The sequence below is a fragment of the Ciona intestinalis genome, chromosome 4, assembly GCF_000224145.3.
Source record: "Ciona intestinalis chromosome 4, KH, whole genome shotgun sequence".
Taxonomy (NCBI): Eukaryota; Metazoa; Chordata; class Ascidiacea; order Phlebobranchia; family Cionidae; genus Ciona; species Ciona intestinalis.
The window spans coordinates 4,748,491-4,765,513 of record NC_020169.2 but is presented as its reverse complement, the minus strand read 5'-3'; the positions used below and the strand labels follow the sequence as shown (position 1 = coordinate 4,765,513).

The 17,023-nt window shown below is 34.5% G+C and overlaps 6 protein-coding genes across 11 annotated transcripts in view; 3 read left to right on the top strand and 3 right to left on the bottom strand.

Annotated features, from left to right (window-relative positions):
- Positions 1–64: 64 nt before the first annotated feature.
- Positions 65–7,901, bottom strand: LOC100184864 (BTB/POZ domain-containing protein 1-like). The gene is made up of 10 exons (XM_002120016.3): positions 7,721–7,901; positions 7,105–7,361; positions 6,520–6,692; positions 5,886–6,073; positions 5,471–5,564; positions 5,009–5,213; positions 4,623–4,702; positions 4,352–4,472; positions 3,971–4,117; positions 65–285 (listed from the first exon to the last, which is right to left on the bottom strand). The coding sequence occupies exons 1-10, from the start codon at positions 7,884–7,886 to the stop codon at positions 127–129; spliced, it is 1,590 nt and encodes a 529-aa protein (XP_002120052.1). The 5' UTR covers positions 7,887–7,901; the 3' UTR covers positions 65–126.
- LOC108949435 (protein unc-93 homolog A-like) lies at positions 307–3,890 on the top strand. Of its 2 annotated transcripts, XM_026834368.1 has the most exons (5): positions 307–968; positions 1,163–1,329; positions 1,729–1,893; positions 2,184–2,915; positions 3,192–3,890. In XM_026834368.1, the coding sequence occupies exons 2-5, from the start codon at positions 1,245–1,247 to the stop codon at positions 3,680–3,682; spliced, it is 1,473 nt and encodes a 490-aa protein (XP_026690169.1). In that variant the 5' UTR covers positions 307–968; positions 1,163–1,244; the 3' UTR covers positions 3,683–3,890. The 2 variants fall into 2 exon arrangements, with proteins under 2 accessions (XP_026690169.1, XP_018667059.1); XM_018811514.2 differs by lacking the exon at positions 307–968 and having other exon boundaries at positions 1,098–1,329.
- A 2-nt stretch (positions 7,902–7,903) lies between the features above and the next one.
- On the bottom strand, positions 7,904–9,275 carry LOC100182491 (26S proteasome non-ATPase regulatory subunit 8). The gene has a single exon (XM_002119954.4). The coding sequence runs from the start codon at positions 9,241–9,243 to the stop codon at positions 8,440–8,442; it is 804 nt and encodes a 267-aa protein (XP_002119990.1). The 5' UTR covers positions 9,244–9,275; the 3' UTR covers positions 7,904–8,439.
- Positions 9,276–9,284: 9 nt separating this feature from the next.
- LOC100185618 (heparan-alpha-glucosaminide N-acetyltransferase-like) lies at positions 9,285–11,621 on the bottom strand. Its single transcript, XM_002120142.5, has one exon. It carries the CDS (start codon positions 11,583–11,585, stop codon positions 9,711–9,713), a length of 1,875 nt encoding a protein of 624 aa, XP_002120178.1. The 5' UTR covers positions 11,586–11,621; the 3' UTR covers positions 9,285–9,710.
- Positions 11,622–12,069: 448 nt separating this feature from the next.
- On the top strand, positions 12,070–13,386 carry LOC100187256 (general transcription factor 3C polypeptide 6-like). 4 transcript variants are annotated; one of them, XM_026834375.1, is made up of 2 exons: positions 12,070–12,190; positions 12,720–13,386. In XM_026834375.1, exon 2 carries the CDS (start codon positions 12,739–12,741, stop codon positions 13,189–13,191), a length of 453 nt encoding a protein of 150 aa, XP_026690176.1. In that variant the 5' UTR covers positions 12,070–12,190; positions 12,720–12,738; the 3' UTR covers positions 13,192–13,386. The 4 variants fall into 4 exon arrangements, with proteins under 4 accessions (XP_026690176.1, XP_002119769.1, XP_018667070.1 ...); XM_002119733.4 differs by lacking the exon at positions 12,070–12,190 and adding an exon at positions 12,314–12,407; XM_018811525.2 differs by lacking the exon at positions 12,070–12,190 and adding an exon at positions 12,337–12,407 and having other exon boundaries at positions 12,733–13,386.
- LOC100177020 (phosphatidylinositol 4-kinase beta-like) overlaps positions 13,218–17,023 on the top strand; it is an 8,775-nt gene continuing 4,969 nt past the window's right edge. Inside the window, exons 1-5 of one of the 2 annotated variants that reach the window (XM_018811509.2) lie at positions 13,218–14,114; positions 14,437–14,627; positions 15,196–15,455; positions 15,607–15,805; positions 16,790–16,893. In XM_018811509.2, the coding sequence (XP_018667054.1) occupies positions 13,614–14,114; positions 14,437–14,627; positions 15,196–15,455; positions 15,607–15,805; positions 16,790–16,893 (1,255 nt within the window). In that variant the 5' untranslated portion in view covers positions 13,218–13,613. Of the gene's footprint in view, positions 14,115–14,436; positions 14,628–15,195; positions 15,456–15,606; positions 15,806–16,789; positions 16,920–17,023 lie in introns of both variants that reach the window. The other variant, XM_002119520.5, reaches the window with a different exon arrangement.

Here is a 17,023-nt window from a genome sequence, read left to right as displayed (position 1 = left end):
ACACCTGGAAACACACAAAAGAGGAAATACTACCCGTACATTAACCAACATCATGGCAAGAGGATCATCTTCATGGAAGGTGTATTTAAAACAGTGTCAACCATTGAGAAATGACTGACCAGACTGTCATGTGTAATATATAAGCTCAGGTATCTGACCATCCTCAACAGAGGTCCCATTATTATTGCCAGGAGCAAATGTGAAGATGAATACAGTTTGTCCATCACTTGGATTGTCCTTTATAACTCTTCTATGACCCCTTGTACCATAAAAGCTGTCATGACCCTGTAAAAAAAACAGATTATAGAAGACACTTATAACTCTGCAGTGAGCGTTAGGTGTAAAATATATCACTTGTCTGGGGATAAGAAGACAACTATGTTATAACTGCAGTTACCAGTTAGCATATGGTGTATTATTACAAAGACAACCATGTTATAACAACAGCACAGGGTGTATTATTATGCTATGTTCATTTGTTGCATACAAACACATGAATATAAAACGGTACACACAGCTACACACAATTAGAATTTACTTAGTTTATATACACAGGAAATATCATTGTATAGAATGGTGACAGAATGATGACACAGTGAACATATGTAACCAACATGGATTAATTAGACAAATCTAGAGTAATGTTATACGAACATCCAGAATACCCATTGGTTAATGCTAAGTCTACTTTGAAAGGTTAAATTTCAAAGCAAATATTTAAAAATTTTAAGAGGAGGAAAGGGAATTACATTATGCTTTCCTATAAGGTTTTCCACAATGTGAAATGTAGAGAGTTAGTGTGATAAAAGAAATTCTTGTGCCTGTACATAGTTTAGTTTATAACGCTGCTATAAAATGTGTTATTTCACGTTTTATTTTGTGTGCAAGGTTACAATGGTTATGTATATCGGCATCAACAAAGAGTTATGGGCCTTTAGAAGTAAAACTTTAAACCAGTTGTAGGACGGGTAAGTCAAGAGTTGTAAACTTTTGAACAAAGCTTCTGTGCCACAAAATTTGACGACATCAGTAAAAAGTTACAGCATAACAAACAATTTCTGAATGCTGAGATAACACTCTGTCTAAATACTAAAAGTTTTAAGAAAAAAGAGTTAAGCAAGCACTTAACTGGACTTAATACACGAATAAACAAGTTACACAGGAAAGAAAATGAACCACATTTAACAACTCGTTGGTGGATTAGAGGACAGAATCAGGTTTACAGTTTAAAGGAGATTGGAAAAATGGCAAAATGCAGATGCTCAAGAAATGTGAATGTTATTTCATTGGCTTTTTTTAGCAACTTTGCTGCATATATGTCACTTGAAAGTGAGTTAAGTGTGTTGGTTGTAATCTAAAGTGCTTGGTTTTTTAAAGAGCATATTTGTTGCTTGTTATGTAATAAGTTAAATTTATCCTAATTTATGTTGGTACAGTTATGTTTTTTAAAATTTAAATCACAAAGAGATATGTGAAGAAATAAAATGTAGTTTTGTAGTTTGTGGTGTAACTTAAATTAACATAAAAAATGGTTTGGGATATATCTCTCTTTTAAAGCTTAAATAACTATAGAGTTTAAAAATGTTTAAACCAAATCATTTTTTATTCTTACCCCTGTTGCTATTACCTATAAATTTTGAAAACAAAAAGGGTCCTCTTGCGAAATATAGTGATAGATGAATAAAATCACGATTCTTAATACAAAACTGATCTTATACATCAACATAGGTATGCAGAGTAGTTTGAACAGAGGTATTGGCACAACAGCGTTATGTTTCTTGTACGGATCGTTTGTTATTTCATCTCTCTTGCTCCCTCCACTGTTGATTGGGAAACTTGAATGCCGAAAGTCTCTGGCTATTAGTATTGCTGCATATGCTTCGTATACCTTAGGTAAGCATGATGTATTGAAATTCTCTTCTGTGCGAGTTATTTTCCTTGAGGTACTTTATATATTGGCATGTTCTACTTTTGCATAATTTTTTTATTATTGGCAACATTTCTGCTTAATTTATCCAATGTATATTGGCATACTGTACTTTTTTTCTTTAGTTTGTCTAGTATTTTTAAAACTTTTGAGGCTAAAGTAACACTGATTACATTTGTTGTTTCTTTAAGTCTATGGTCCACACAGTGTTACTACAAACTGATATATTCTAACTTTCTACATCTCTAAAATACAGCCAACTTCTATCCACAATGGTACACGCTTATACCAGCAGCAATGCTTCTTGGCATAGGAGCAGGAGTCCTCTGGTCCACAGCTTTATTCTACATTGCTAAAGTTGGCCAGAAACACGCAGCTGAACAAGGAAAGAAAGTAAACGAAGTCACTGCTGCTTTTTTTGGAAGGTTTAGTGCAGTGATGAGCATGTCTATGTTGGTTGGGACACTTTTCATGTCGTTTCTAATCGAGGCAATGGGTAGTCCTGAGGCTGAAGTGTTGGTAGTAGAAGGTATGAACACCACAGCACTTGGTGTGGGTAATTACAACACAACTGATGTTACAACAGTTGGTGAAAATGATGAAGTTGTTTGTGGGTTGTATTATAAGTTTAATGAAGCCCCAAAAGCGAAGAAAGTAAGCGATGTGGTGATGTATGTCCTTCTCTCCTGCTATCTATGCTTCAACATACTTGCTGCTTGCCTCTGCCTCTGCTTGGATGAGATTACGGGGTCAGAATCTTTAAAATCTGAAGAAAGGATTGAGATGAATGGACTTAAAGAAGAGGAGAGAGCATCCACTGCAGAGGAGGAAGAAGAAGAATCTGTGTTTGAGTTGATAAAGTCAACCTTCAAACTCCTCTTTACTGATCCTGCAGCTGCACTACTGATACCAATGACGATGCATTATGGGATCATGCAAGGTTTCTTCCGCGGCATCTTCACAGCATCGTGGATTGCTTGTGGGTTAGGTAAGAGGTTCAAATATAACCGAAGCTACTAAAGCTATAATGCATATCACTGTTCTGTTCTTAATGCATTTGTTTGAACTTAAAGGAATTTAAAACAATTAAGTAGAATATCTACAAAGAATACCAAAAGTGTGCATAAATATATATTTAACAACAATTTCTCCACTAAGTCGTATATACTCTCCTTGAAACTAATCTGCTTAGTTAAAATGTAATAACCGCTACAAACTTTTGGATTAATTTTTCCTCTCATTTACCTTTTACCCCTTTCTCCAGATATCAAGTACATGTCTTATGCTACAGCTACCTATGGTGGTACTATGATTCTAAGCTGCTATGTATATGGGAAGCTTCCTAAATACATTTCACACCTCAAGATATTCCTTGCAACCGCCATCTTTGAAATTGGTCTTTTTATTGTGACGCTGGTGTGGGTACCATCTAACGACCCCTACAGTGAGCTATGGCTGTACTTTGCCCTTGCAGTTGGATTTGGTATTTGTACATCCATCTTTTTAAGCCAGCTTGGCAGTTTGTATGATAAGTTCTTTACAACAACAAAAAAAGCAGGAATGGCTTTGTTTAATGTATGGAACCCACTTGGATCTGCACTTGCATTTGGGTTAAGTGCAAGTTTATACCCCGTACATATGGTTATCTTATGTATGACTGCATGTGTAGTTGGCCAAGTATTCTATATGGTAGCTGAGTGGATTGCTGAGAAGCCTAAGTATCGAAAATGTATCGAACAAAATAAAAAAGTTTAGAAATAAAAACTTTAAAAAAGTGAAAAAATCTTAATTTGAAAGTTTTTATCACATCATGTCTTTATATTTTGGTTTCCAGATAATTAGGAATTATTATAATTTTAATTTGTAGACTTAGTTTGTCATTATTAAAGCCATTGCAATGTTATAATGTAATCTTTCATCAGTGTATGAATTTTGTTTTAAAAATAAATTTAAAAAAAGTAAACATGTGTTAGTTATTGAATATATGGTTTATACTTGTACCTGGGAATTATTAGTACAAAATATAAATTAAACACAACTCACATTGAGTGTTGCACACGCCACATAACTTTGGTTTGCTTTGATTTCAATTGGTTGTTTGAACATAACTCTAAATGTTTTGTCCGTTCCATCACAACTGAACCCTGTGTCATTTTGTCCGAGGACAATCCCATTGTCAACAGATATTACCTGGAAAATTAGACTTGGTTTAAACCTTAACTTTTAAAAAATTTTTTTTCGAAAAATTGTGGTCAAGAGTGAAAAGTTAAAAGTTAGCCACTTACAGCCTTTTAAAACATTGTAATCACTAAAAAATGTTTTTACAGGCCAAAAACTTCCACTTAAATATTTAGAAAGTTAAAAATTGACCAAAACTAGGTACTTTCATTCTTTTAAAACGTGTTTGACATGCTTTTCAAGTACCTGTATATTTGCTTGGAAGTCAGCAGGCCCCATAACAGCACCATACAAACCAAACCCCACAATATAAATCTTGCGACTGACAGTGAACCTGATGCGATCACTTGTGCCGGAGTATCCCCATCTATATCAATATTCATATGTCAAGTTTTATAATAACGTCAAATGAGGTGAATTTTATATTTAAACATAAATACACAAGTTGTCAGTCCAGACACCTCAAACATATAACCTATACACCTTGTCCTCACATCACCACACCCACACCTCATACCTTTCTGCAACATCTCTGAACCTGCAGACACTTTGTTCTTTCCCTGATAAAGTGCAGCGTGGTCTGTCAGAAAACCGAACCTGAAACCAAAAGTTTTATAAACCGACAAACTTACATAAAAAGTATTTAATAGGCATAATTGAGAATGTCTATGTTGTGCCTTTTTAAATTTAAATTTTTTAGATTAAAAACCAAACTGTTATATGTAGTTCTCACCAAAAGGTATGCCAAGCAAAGTGTAAAGGATTTTTTTTTTCATATTTCTATCCAAAACATTTTTTTTGTTTGATAGCCAAATTTAAATACCAACTTATGTTGAATACTCCTCACATGCAGCTAGCACCCAAAACCATCCAAAATTATCTTTAAAACAACAACAATCTCACCCTTGGTTTTGGGTTGAGTGTAAAATAGAGAAACAAATCTACGATCTCTCGATCACTGAGGATCCCTGATTGAGCAGGACCTTGTGCGAACTCCTCCACGTTCATGAGAGGAAACCTCACAAGGTAAATAACCTCACCAAGGACTTTACGGCAATTATCTTTCGTTGGTTCCAGCTCTTGACGAGAGCACTCGGCCTCGGCCCAACTAAATGTATTTGGGTAAATCAGTTTGTTTGTGCTAATTTTCTAAAAATAAATTCAAAAAACTTCAAAAAAGGTAGATATCAATAAACATTTCTGTGCAATAACATCTTTATATTTGACTTGTGTTTATGTCATTCTCTCTAGCATTGCACAAGACTATATTTCTGCCTTTACAATAAGGTAAGAGTAATGCACGGATGTAACATATATTAGAAAGGGCAATAAACCTAAATATACACCAAACACCACACATCATACCGTTCCATGGCAGAAAAGATGACTTTTTCCCGCAAACCAAGTGTATCTCGTTCCAACACACTAACTAATGTGCTATGATCAATATCTGTGAAGCCTGGCGGAGGTAAAAGGATTTGGTTAACCTATAACTGTTGCTGCATGTAAAAAATAAGTGTAATTTAGTTAAGAAGTTTTATTTCTAAATATCTACCAGACATGTACAAAATAGTTGGCACCAAAGACGGTGTTTAGGCCATCCAAGTAGTACCAATAGGATACCAAATTTAAAGCTTTATACTAAAGTTATATACTGTCATGCTTGTCCCTGAGCAAGTACAAGAACTGCAACTGTGTTTTCACTTTAAATGAGAGAAACAGAAAACTAATACCGTTTTTCTCACTTAGACAGAATTTACTTTATGTCATTTTAACTTACCATCGGCAGCTAATGCTTCTCTAGTGTTCTGGTCAATGCAATCCAAACACAAAGTAGCAAGTTGTGGTTCGTCAAATAATCGAGCTTGTGATAAAAGCATGAAGGCGTTATCCGAACTCAAATTTTTCTTCAGGAAATCCACACAATGACCCTCAAGGGCGGGAACTGCATATTTCTTAGCAGTGTATCTGTGGTAAGCAATGATGTAGGATATTGGAATATAATTGCTAAGGTTTTTAATTTTTTAACAAAAAAACGATTAGGGACCTGAACTTTCAGCATAATCATAGCCTAGGCACTAAACCTGGGGTAGCAGGATGGGCAGGCCTACTATTTTCTGCATTGTATTTAATATCAAACATTGAACCAATACATTAGATTTGTTTTATCAATATATGTTTTTTTACCTATACCTGCTTTCCCTGGATTTTAAATTGTTTTTTTTTGCATAAAGCAAAACTTTTTAGTAGATATAATGTGAATTCAAGATAGTAACTAGGTATGCAAATTTTAACCAACACACCTATTTTATAATTTCAATTTCAAATGTTATGTCAAATAAGCTATATCTAACACTGTCTCCTACATTTATACCTGCGCTTTCAAACATTATTCAAGTCATTACAAAACTTACAATGTTGTCATCACAGTCTCTGGTCCAATATTCACTTCATCTGTGTATAAGAATCGTAGCAAAGTAAGGAAAGCAGCGGGTTCAACATCTGGCAGTTCAACTTCATTAGACTGTGTGGCAAGTATGCTGTTAAACATGGCATCAAATACAGCACTCCCAACTGACAGGACAAACTGTAAACAAATTCATTTATTAAGGTTGCAGATTATGATAGTACGCTAGTCTAATTTTAACGAATTATACGCAAAATTAGAAGCGTATCTTGGAAAATACTGTCTTTTAAAAAATAATTTGTCAAAAAAATTATGTAAGCAGTAGGGCACAAGATGTATGAATATTAGATGTGTTTGTGGTGTATAAGAATTTATATTGGCATACATATCTACATTATTTATGAATGAATATCTATGCCCTAAACTTTATTTTCAAGCAAATTAATTCTATATATACAAAGTTATACAAATCGGGCATAAATTCTGAAAATCTGGCCTAAATTCTAGGTTCTAAAGGTTTTATTTTTGTGCTTTCTGTTAGTATTTTATTTCCTAGAGAACCTCACCCATATAAATAGAAACTATTTCTTACTCTGTGAGCGGGAATTCTTTGTGACGAAACACCACGTCCAACCACGAATAAAACATCGGAACGAAGCTGGTTATTGAAGAGAAATCGAAAACGATCTTTTAACGTTCCTTTTGTTGCTTGCCAGTTATACAAGGGCTGTGCACCAACAACAGGATGAAGGTCAGCTACATTTAAAGGAGGAACTGCCTGTTCAAGGGGGGCAACTGCATTCACTCCATGGTTAGCCATCCGTATTACAACAGGTTGGGGATTCAAAGCTGGAACAAAAACAAAAAAATAATATTACAGAAAAATAACAGGTGCTGACTTAATCTGTTTATATGTGTAGATCATATTTGTCAAAGAGTCTGGTCCCATGAACGACATGCATAAGCATCCTGGATTCCTGGGTGTTGGGGTAATATGACAAATTTTGGCAAACATTTTATGGGACAAGAACATCAATAGATCACCCACATAAAATTGAAATATTAGAGGACAAATTCATACAAAACACAAAACAGAATTGATAGACTAGGTACAGTTTACAAACAAATTTATATATTTAAAATAAATTTGTTAAAAAAAGACTAATAAATTTTGTTTAGGAATAAATTCATATGAACAAAAACTTTACCTCGATTTGGAACTCCTGCTACTGCCCCTACCACCCTGGGGTTGGGGACAACCCCCACAGCCACCCTTACTGTGTTATCGGCATTGTGGTTTTCCTGGGGTACCTGGGGTGGGGGGTTTTCCCTTCCCACCCCCCTCTCACCCTCATCTGCCCCATTGTCAGCCATATTTAATTATAAACATCTAAATTGGGGGGAAAGCAAAATTGGTGAAAATTTCAATATATATTGTCTATGTAACTGTTTATGTATCCTTAGTTTATACTTTTAAAAAATTCTGCTTTATAAAATGTGGTTTGATAATTACGCTTATAAATTTTACTCTATACAGATGAATTAGTTTTTGTTAAACCTGATTCAACAAATAAAGAGGTTTAACACATATCAAACTTTGTATGAAAAGAAATCTACACATAAATACTATGCACATGTGTTGTTGTAAACTGTTCAAATGTAAAACAAATATTGTATATGTATGGTTATGGTAATATTGACGCAATGTAGATTTTGTTTATATAACATGTGAGGTAACAAATTAATTGTTGAACATTAAATACCTCAGTTTGTATCGGAACTTTGAAATTTGCAGCATACAGTCAAAGCAATTTATGAAACAGTTGTTATTATTTACAAGCAAGCACATTGAAAATTTGTGTTTCAAATTTAACATTTAATAGCACAGTTTGAAATTGGTCTACTAAAAAGTTTCAGAGTTGTTTTATTATATGATCATCTCTAATTCCTTGGCATATTTAATAACTTGTTGTGCAAGCTCTGCTGTTGCCACTAGATCTGTTTCTTCATTCTGTTTTGTAATATTGAAGCAGAAATACTTTCCTGCTCCTAATTCCCAGTCTCTGTTCTTTGAATATTGATCAAGCTCATTTTCGGACTCAAAATATAACATTCTTCTTGCTTCGGTATAGGAGATTCGAGGGTATGACTTTTCTATACAAGTCGCTATCTCATCCCTGATAGTTCCCAGCAAAATATCAATGAAATAATTATAGCTTTCAGCAGGGACATTTCCCTTTGCCAGAAACAACTTATTGTAGTTACCCTCCATCAAATATTGCTCAATAGCTATCGGGTGACGGATGTAGACATTATTAAGAATATCATTTGTGGATAACCTCTCAAGTTCCGTGTGGAACTCTGCTACCCTGTTTTGTGCAAGCAAACACAGAAGGTTGAGACCCAAAAGTTCTTGTTTATAAGCAGATTCTGGAACATCTTCTGTGTAATCCAAGTAATAACACTTGAGCTGAGACATGTATCTTTCAAAAGCTGGAATATCTCTTTTCATAATGCTCATCTGGGCTCCAATTTCCAAGACATCTCTTGCCAATACAAACTCTTGAAGAGTAGGAGTGGTTTGTGTGGATGGCAGAAAAGATAAACCAGTCAATGCAATCTTCAGTTTACACAGATGCTGAGCACAAACATTCAGGTTTGCATTCTTTCTGTAAAATTCTTTCTTCAAACTTTGGTAAACAGTTACAGCTTCTTTCATACCAGCAGCCATTTTTAGTTTTAGAAATTTGCGAATTACTTATCTATGCTGTAGGTGAAGAATCAAAATGTATTACAAAATAACATCATATGATAAATGAAAATGTTAATATAATAGATATATTTAAATATTTAGGCAACACTATTATTTATCAATTGACAAACAGCACCAAAATATTAAAAATTTACAGGTAATTATACAATTTATATGTAATTATACAACAAATATATTATACAATTTAAGGGTATAAATGAGGTACATAAAAAGTGGTAGTTATATGAAATTTCTTCTTTGATACCTTACAAAATGTTAATACAAATTTGTTCAATTTAAAAACTACTAATGCTACATATTTTACACACTGCATTGAATTTTGCAAATCAGTAAAAAAACATAACAAATATACAATTAAGCAACGGTCTCTTAACATTATTATTGCACTTTGATTTACACACATATTGTACTATTGACAGCAAAATTTAAATTTTTACGAAGAACTTAATCCTGTAGCAGTAATATGCTATAAGAACCCATATACTGACACCTATGATATTCTGAGCAAGTACTTCAGCATGTGAATTGTATGACCCAGGTCCCCATGTAAAAGGCAGGTAATCAGAGAAAACCTCATGACCAACATACACAAGGATGCTGTTCATACCAACAAAATCTAGAGGTCTTCCAGTCCAGACTTTTTTTACATCCACCAAGTAATAAATGACAGGAATTATAAAGAAAGCCATGCATGCTAAGGTAGTTACAAATGTGGTGGTCCAGAGATTTTTGTTGACAGGTATCCACCCCCCATTTGCAGAAGCCTTGCACAGAATAATTGAGATAACTCCAAGGAAAAAACACCATAGAATCCATCTCATAGCCCGATCTAATGGATGTTTATAGTAAAGGAATATCTTCCCAGCTTGACATCCAAGTATTACAATAATACAGCTATTAATTGAACCCAATAAGCCTTCAGGATCATATGGAACTCTTTGATCAGATGTATACGTTGGGTAGTAGACATTTTTACATGTAGGATGACCATATATATGAGCTTCTCCAAATATAACCCTATCAATATAGCCAGCAGCTCCCCCCACACAAGTTTCATTGATATATTTCCCATCATTATCTAAACCCCCTGGACCCAAGTAACCAGTAGGGCATCCAGGAATGGGTAAAAGGAAAGTCAGAAACAACCAAAGAGCTTCCATAGCCAATACAATAAGCCATTGCAACCAATACGGTACAACATCTTTGCACCAGTGCCACCATTTCAATTCTCCTTCATTTGTTTTTGCTCTGGTCTCGATTTCAATTGGGGTAAGATGGAATGCCCATTGTAAAACAAAGGGTAAGAAATATGCGATAGCAAACCTCTGTAGAACTCCAGGTACTCGAAATGCTGCCCAAGAAGTGCTGTGGTTAACTACAAACATTCCAAGTCCAAACAATAGAACTGTACGTCGGATGAGTTTGTACGCAATTTTCGAATTTGGCACATTTTTGGTGATAAGACTGTTAATGGACAATGTAATATTAACTCCCATTATAAACATAAACCAAGGAAATACAAGATCAGCAACTGTCAACCCATGCCATGGAGAATGATGAAAAAACCAATAGTCACCACCTCTGAAATTCACAAACACCATAACCACTAAACATAAACCGCGAAAAGTATCAATCGATTTGATACGTTCACTTTTTTCACGAACTAGTGGAGTCGGATTTGCTTCTTGAACTGAATTTGGTTCAGTGTTGCCAAGATCTTCATGAATTTGTGTTTCATGGGGTAGCGCAGTGCTGCCATATTTACGATACCAGAAATCAGCAATCGTGTAAAGCATAGCTAGGCTGAGTAAAATAACAAACGCTACGAGAATTGGAAGAAAACTATTAATAGGTTTCTTCACAACTTCAGGGCCTTTGTAAGAACACTTATCGTCAATAGTAAAATTAACCACATAGCTTCCATATTCTTTGTAATGAAATGGATATGTTACGGTACAATTAGTTCCTGTGTGTGCGACCAATTTAACATGGCTTTCCCACTTTGTGTCCACTAAAATGGTTTTGTTAACTGTTTTTTCGGATATTGTGGCAGCAGTATAGTAAGAGCAACTATGACATTTATCAGAGAGAAATTGAATATCAACAGCAACTTCTTTACCTTTACCTTCCTTTACAATTGTAAGTTTAGCAGTGTCCACTTTGTACTTCAGTGAATGATCAACCAAGTTGTCTGGAGGAGGGTCTTGTTTGGTCACAATGTTGGGCAGAAATAGTTGGTGAGCTCTCACAGCAACAAGAACAGATAGAAATATCCAGTTTAAGTTGTTTGTCCAGTTCATATTTAAATTTTAACTATGAGCAAGACTAAATTGATATGAAAACAGATACATTTAGATAAGAAAACAAAAACCACAGCAAGTAAATTTACCTCTTTTTCAAACAAACTTCTTTCAAAGCGCGAAACAAAAGTAATACTAGGAGAGAGAAAACGACATGATGATAAATCAAAATTTGGAAACACTGGGCGATTTAGATAGAGACCTGATATTGCAATCACAAATGCACAAAGTCGTGTGTAAAATGATATTTTTCGCTCATTGTCAAGCAATTAAACTAATTTATATTACATAAACTAAATGTATTGATTGATTGTGCATATAGAGAGAATAGCAATTCACACAAACGTGAGTGGCATAAATGCTGTACGGAAACGTAAAGAAAAACATTTTAAATACTTTTCTGAACAAAAAAATAAAACTTTTTGAATTACAACTTTTCTGCTTTCGAAATTGATATGGATACAGGTGCAGAACTGTGAGCCAGGGTCGTGAGCGGCGTACTGGCAAAGTGGTTAAAGCGCCTGCCCTGTAACGAGGGAGTACAATGTTCGAAGCTCGATTCTGCTAATTCGGTCGTCGTGAGTCGTTGGACATGGTCATTCAAGGTAATTGCTCCAACACGGTGCTTATATTTACGATTGGAAACAGGGCCCATATATGCCCTGCTGATTTGTGCTACCCCGCGACGTGATTAAACAATGCCAAGCCACAGTTGTCACAGAAATAGTTGAACTCCCCCTGTCAATCAAATATCGGGGATAATCAATCTTGCAAAAGAGTGTAGTGTATATTTTTTTGTGAACTCTTGTGGTCACACATTTGGTAAGTTAAATAAACCTTATCATTTAACATGTATAAATTATTGCTGTAGTTGAAATGTTTTATCTAATAGTGTAAAATTTCCCCCTAATATTGTTAAAATGTTGTCAGTTTTCCCATTGTTTTTTAGTTTAAAATATTGCAATATTTCTCTAAATCATTTATATTTAACAACACAGTAAATTATGTTTGGTTCAAATGTTCTTTATTTTCATAAATAACTAATAGATGGTACAATGATATAAATAATAACTTGTATATCTCATATATAGTCAATGTAATATAACCTAAGCTAACTTTACATTATATATTTAGTTTTAAAACCTAGATCAGAATGGATGTCAGTTCTTCCAATGAAGAAGAGTCAACTCTAGACCAAACCGCTGAAATGAGTGAGGATATAAACACGGAAGAAGACCTTGACCCACAAGAATGGGAGCTGGTTGATGATGAATATGTTGTTCTTAACCTGCTTGGCTTAATCAGTGAGGATTTCCTAAAAACTTGTGACAGTTCTCGAGTTAAGGTTATAGGACTCTTAGATTCGGAAGAACCAGTTTTTCAACTGGATCGTTTTGTATTTGTGGGAAAGCGAGAAAAGGCTTCGGGAACTTGCGTGCTCTTTAAAGTTGATAAAGATGAAGAACCCTCCACAAGTGAGGAGGAAGAGTCTTCCATCTTCCGAAAACCAGAAGAAGATTCAGAAAATGTTGGGATTAAATATTTTTGTTGCACAGAGAAAACATTGGTCATGAATCAAGCTTTTTTGAGCAATAAAAATGATTGAAGACTAATGTGACGCGTCAAAAATATTCAAATCATGTGGTTGATGATGTCATAATGGTCGAGAATATGACCAAGGGAGTTGAACTAAAGATGGTAGTCTTGAATAGTTGGAGAAAGTCAATTTCTATTATGTTTTGTTTAAGCAATCATGTCTTTCTGATTTTTCATACAACTAATACCTTTTTTTATTCTTTAGATTTGTTCATAATGGTTTAGTTTATTAGATGTTTAATTTTTATATAAAATCTGCATGAGGAGATGCCAAGATGCTGAAAACATCAATGACGTATACGAGTCTGTCAGCAGATGGCAGTGTGGAGCCCATCACAAAGCAACCGGAATGTGAATTGACCAATCATATTGAGGCGGGAGACTGTACTGAATCTGGGTTTGGATACGACTTTTACTAAAGAAGAGGATGCCATGGACGGTCTAACTAATGAGGCGTTTGTAAGCGAAGAAGAAGCTCCCACCCCTCGCCCTCATAAATCACATTACACGTGTTCTGATTCAAACAATTGTGAGGAATGTAACTCGCATCCAGATGCAGGGATCGATGCAGGAACGATCACAATTGAGGATCATGAAGTTGTAATTGTGGAAAAGTCTTCCAGCGCTCCTGGTAGAGCTTTGAGGAAACTTGATCCTCGTAAATTGAACTTAACGCTTGATTTGTTTTCGTCGCGAAATAAGAAAAAAGATCGGACAAAAAGTTCGTCGAATTCAAGTTCCCTTTCCCCCAAATCTACCTCACCCTTCCCTGGCAGTGTTGGCACAGACACAGCAACCACGCCGGTTTCAAATACAAAAAAGAACAAACAACCTGTTGAGAATTTTGTTGCTAAAAAAGAAATCAAAGCAACAAATGAGGAAGAATCAAATAATATGCACAAATCTTGGTTATTAAGACTTTTTGAATCACAAGTAAGAAAGTGGTTTTGTATTGTTTGCTATGTTTTCCGACTTGTCAAGACATGTATATTTGCATAGGCTTGTATCAACACTGACTCAAGTACCATGTGATACCTCAAGATCTTGGATGATATATTTACATTAGGAATCTATACACCATAAATATACATTGCGTCAGAAAATCAATTTAACTTCTTATTCTTTTATGTTTTGGACTTTTTGGTTAAAACTGGTGAAACTTGCAATGTATAAAGGTACAGACTAATGACTGAAAATATATATACACCCAAGTAAAAAAACAATCAATGTGATGTTAATATCAAGTCAATCCCAGGTATTTGACATGTCGATTGCTCTTCAATATCTCTTCCATTCAAAAGAGCCAGGTGTGATGGCTTACTTGGGCAACAAACTGTTCATGTTTCCAAACCAAGAAGTTGATTTCTACTTGCCAGAGTTGCTTGTTATGTATATTCACATGGACCATGACATGAGGGAAGCAATTCATCCATATATACTTTACAGGTGACAAAATAAAAGCTTTTAACTCAAAATTTTGACCATTTCTGAGTGAATTTTCAACTATTTTTTACTAAGCATTCTGGCCATTCAAGTTAAGAATGTGAATGACTCAAACACAATAAACATAGGAGTTCAACTTCAACATAAGATAAAACATTGTCATGAATAAACACCAATAGTCAAGTGTGTTTAACCACATTCGTATTGAGATCATGCGAATATCAAACAGATTATCATAGATTCATAATCCCTGTTGACTTATAGTAGGCTTCTGTATTAGTTTGACCATGTTGTATTGATTTATAAGATTCCTGTACATTCTTTTCCTGTTTTATGGAGTTTACATTGTTTTTAGGATAAACTATGAATGTTTCAATTCTTGCTACTAAGCAATAACAATAAACAAAGAATGATTGAAAACTCAGAGTACTTTATAATGCATTTCCAAGGCAAAACTAACACTCCAACACACACTGGGTAGGCAAAAACAGGATTGTCGTATGATCTTTCAATACTCATAATATGCCTGACAGCAACCGCATATACATATTTTATAAATCTTTTTTATCAGATGCAAAGAAAGTGTCGATTTCTCGTTAAACTGTGCATGGCTGCTCGGAGGCTATTCTTCTTCATTCAATAAAAACTCAAAACGTTTAACGAGGGCCCAGAAGTTGCGCAATCTTATTTTAACAGGAGAGCTAACCAATACACCACAGAGAGCACTTGATAAAGCTCATTATTCAATCAAAGCATCCCCAAGTCTAAACGATCATTATAATAGACATGCAAGGAAAACTCATAAAAGATCAAAATCTGATGTTCTTACAGGTAATAATAAATTGTCCCAGTTTGGTCTTGAATTGCATATTTAAATATTTTGATAAATCAAGTTCTATAATGGTTAGTTATTGGGTTGTAGTAAGACCGTATATAACGTAAAATAAAGTTCAGGTTAAAGATGAAGTTGTTTAATGTCCAGGTGGAAATGTGAGTGACAGCCACAATAGAAGTTGGAGGTGTGGTAGCGAATGGGATTTATCTACGGGTCATGCGTTTCATTCCAATGCTGACGATACCACTGCTGGGAGACTATGGCCAGAACGAGAGTTTATAAAAGCGCTCATGCATATCGGTAAAAGGTTAACCACCGAACCAACGAAAGATGCAAAAACTCACAGGTGAGAACTTGGTTTATCTATTTATATTGATGTAGCATGTATGCAATTTGTCCAGTGCCTTGGTACAGTTTGTTATAAGGTGTTTGAAACAGATCACCCATTTTATAACGACTGTCATTTTCCAGGCATGCGAAGATAAAGTAAGTTATATTCATTCATTGAATGTAAATTTTATTAATGGATTAAAGTTACTACTGCACAAAATAAGAGAACAAGTTCAATACATACAGCTAAACGGCTTTAGATGTCTAGTTATTGTTAAATATCCTATATGCTACATTACATATGAACGCATTGTTATTTTAAGCCTAAATTTTATGCTTGGTTGGTGTAGCGTTGCAGTGTATATAGCAACTAATTAATCAATATATATCCTTGGCAGCAAACTATATAATGTGGTAGTTAGTGTAACACACACTGTAGCAATGAGGCAATAGAAGCACATGCTTGATAGTAAAACCAATCAGTTATTAAAACTGCCGGTATTACAGCATCCATTGTGTGTTTAAACTCATTGTTCAAATACATTGTTGTTGATTGTTGGTGATGTAATTGTAGCTATGTGTACGTGGCTTGTATGCACAGTGATGACGAAACCATGATATTTAATGCATTTAACTTATTTAATTCAGACAAAAATATTGCCTTGCAAGTACAATATAGGCCACTTTTTTCAATAATGTACAGTAAAAAAGTTATAAAATTTTGAGAAAAATATTATATTTCTGTTATGCTAAAGAGAAATACATGGTGTATTTAACAATTTAAAACAATCCAAATTGTATCATGAGCCTATAAATTACAAATATTATAAAACTATGTATAAAAATATGAATTTCCATTAAAGGTGAAACATCTTTGCATGGTGTAAAATTAAAACATTCCACATAGAATAGTATAACAAATGCAATTTAAAACAATCCAAATTGTATCATATATTTATAAACCCCTACTTACCTATATTTTGTTAATTCCCCAATACAGATTAGTTGCTGAGCTTCAGTTGTTAAATCTAAACCTTCCAGCAAGAGTTTGGCTTCCTTTCCGTGATTCAAATCATCATATTGTTCGACTACCATCATCTGCTGGTGTTGTACTTAACTCAAAAGATAAGGTATAAGCCTGTATCACATTAGAACAGTAGCGAATTTTCAATAAAAAATATTCTTGTAATAAAACAATCAGTTTTTGTAGTGTTGGAGTCTGGTCGTGTCTAGT